We start from the raw sequence: 2,708 nt of genomic DNA, 5'->3' as shown, positions 1-2,708 counted from the left end.
TCTGTCTGTCTGTCTGTCTGTCTGTCTGTCTGTCTGTCTGTCTGTCTGTCTGTCTACACAGATCTCGTCTCACCTCGCCGCCACATTATGCTGAAGATCGTCTGGAAGTTTCTCAGTGACGTCATAGTAAAGCACCTCCGGCAGAGTGTAGCCCGGGAAAATGTGCAGCGGGAAGCCGGGAGACAACACCAGCCTCACTTCCGGTAGTTCAGCAAAGTTCAAGATGCACGCGGTCAAGGTCATGACGACAGCCAAGGTGACGGTCAGGCCGATGAGAACAATTCGCCGGGTGCTGAGGAAAGTCGCTCTCGGCCAACTGAGGAACAGTTTCAGCGGGCTCAACAGCAGAACACGGCACGTGTGATTCAACCTGTTGGAAGACAAAAACACGGCCATCTTTGAAAATATGAGTGTTCTGTTGTTATTATTGCTGACACGGTTGTTGTTGTAGTTGTTGTAGTTGTTGTAGTTGTTATTGCTGTAGTTGTTGTTGTTGTTGTTGTTGTTGTTGTTGTTGTCGCTGTTGCTGCTGCTTTGTTGTTGTTATTATTGTCGTCATTGTAGTTGCTATATTATTGTTGCAGTTGTTGTTGTTGGTATTATTATTATTATTGTTGTTGTTGTTGTTGTTGTTGTTGTTGTTGTTGTTGTTGTTGTTGTTGGCAGATTTCAGTAGGTACAACTCAGCTACAATAATAATAATGATATAATAATAATAGAAATAACAATAATAATAAAAAAATAATAACGATAATGGTAATGGTAAGGACAATAATATAGCAAATGATAATAATGGATTGCATGTATATGTCGCATATCAGTTATGCAATGCTCTATGCGCTTAACATGAAACATGTTCCTCAGAAAGTACAGCCTCTGATTGACCTTTTTAACGATATTGTTTACGTGGTTTTGCCATGTAAATTTGTTGTCGATTGTAAGACCAAGATATTTGTATTCATATTTACATACGCATGTACAAACTTACGACGATCGACAGCTTGGATGGATTCTGTCTAATCAAAATATGATGAAAATAGATCTGCTTTTAGTTTTTTCTTAAACATTTCTAGATTTTCTGCTTCTCTAATAGTTTTTGGAAGCCAATTCCAAACAAGTGGGGCAAAATATGAAAAACAGCGTTCGCCATATGATTCATAATTTATTTTACGTTTAACAAGGGTTGTTTTGTCACCTGGTGATCTGAGTGTTCAATGTGGTACATAGGGTATTGAAAATTGTTTTAGGTAGTCAGGTGATAGATCATGTAAGCACTTGTAGCAAGTTAAATATATTTTATTATGATACGCTCTTTCACCAGGAACCAGTGTTGTTCTTTTAAAATAGGAGTCACAAGATCATGCTTTAGTTTCTTAGTAATTATTTTGGCAGCAATATTTTGTACTCTTTGTAGTTGTTGTAACAGTTCATCAGGTACACCAGCAAGTAAGGAATTGCAATAATCAAGCCTTGACAATATAAGTGAGGTTATTAAAGTTTTGGTGACATCAACAGATAGATATTTTCTAATGCTGCCTATTTTCTTCAGTTGGAGATATAGATTTTTACAAAGATTGGATACATTGGATTTCATTGACATATCCTGATCTAGCACTAAACCTAAATTTTTTTTTTCGTTTTGGACTGATATTTCATGGCCATTGATACTTATACTGATATCATCGATGGTAAAGGCGGAACCGAGGCATATGTTAAAGCAAGAACTGCCAAGGCAAGGTCAGCGTTCTATCAATTATCAAAAGTCGGGAAAGCAAGCAACATCTCACTGCGCACCAAGATTCGATTCTTTAACTCCAACGTCAAGTCTGTCATACTCCTCTACGGCTGCGAAACTTTGAAGACAACAAAGACAGTACTGAGTCCATACTTTCATCAACAGATGTATGAGGAGTATTCTAAGAATTAAGTGGCAGGATAGAATAAGAAATTAAGAGCTGTGAGAAAGACGGGACAAAAGGATATAGTAGAAATAGGACTAAGAAAGTGGCGATGGATCGGGCACATCTTAATTAAAAAAGCCCAACAGAAACATCACAAGACTGTCACTGCAGTGGAACCCACAAGGAGCTCGAGGCATGGGTAGGCCACGTAAAAACGGAGGAGATGCGTGTGGAAAAGGACATGAAATGAAGCTCACTTGGAACGAGCTCGGAAGGACGGCCCAGGACAGAGATAAATGAGAGGAGCTTGTATGAGACCTATAGGTACCCTGCCAGGGGTGAAAGGCATTAATGATGCTTCACTCATCCCAGTCTCACCCCAATCACCCGCAGAAACCACTCATTCAAATTTTGAAATCCATTTTACACCCTTCTGTCAAATAAAAAGAAACAGGTTTCCGTTCTCGAAATTTTTTAATTATTTGCAAGATTTAGGCGTCATCTTTCATTCTTCTGTCATTCTGCAAGGACTGGGAGTAAGCATTTTTTTGCATCGAATTCAAATTCTAGAGCTAGAGATTTTTAAATATCTGACTATACTATAATATTCAGATACTTCAATTGTGGTTGGGGCAACGTTCCCGGACTGTACTTCTTTTGAAAATGCCTTCAAAAGGTGCTTCGAGAAAACAAGACTGCTCGACCTTGGCAGTAACCTATTTTGTATTCAGTCAACCCTAAGCTAAAATCCTTCTTGTAGCCTAGAGTAGCCTAAGCAAAAAAGAATCCCTTCGCGCCACGCCACGC

The 2,708-nt window shown here is 39.1% G+C and overlaps 1 protein-coding gene across 1 annotated transcript in view; it reads right to left on the bottom strand.

Annotated features, from left to right (window-relative positions):
* The window catches only part of LOC101864011 (beta-1,3-galactosyl-O-glycosyl-glycoprotein beta-1,6-N-acetylglucosaminyltransferase), a gene marked incomplete in the record, with an annotated part of 42,171 nt that overhangs the window by 18,103 nt on the left and 21,360 nt on the right, over positions 1–2,708 (bottom strand). Inside the window, 1 exon segment of the mRNA XM_035971925.1 lies at positions 74–370. Within this exon segment, the coding sequence (XP_035827818.1) occupies positions 74–370 (297 nt within the window).

This window comes from Aplysia californica, unplaced genomic scaffold (assembly GCF_000002075.1).
Source record: "Aplysia californica isolate F4 #8 unplaced genomic scaffold, AplCal3.0 scaffold00538, whole genome shotgun sequence".
NCBI classification, from domain to species: domain Eukaryota; kingdom Metazoa; phylum Mollusca; class Gastropoda; order Aplysiida; family Aplysiidae; genus Aplysia; species Aplysia californica.
Note: the sequence above shows the minus strand (reverse complement) of the source record. Positions and strands in the feature narration are given on the sequence as shown.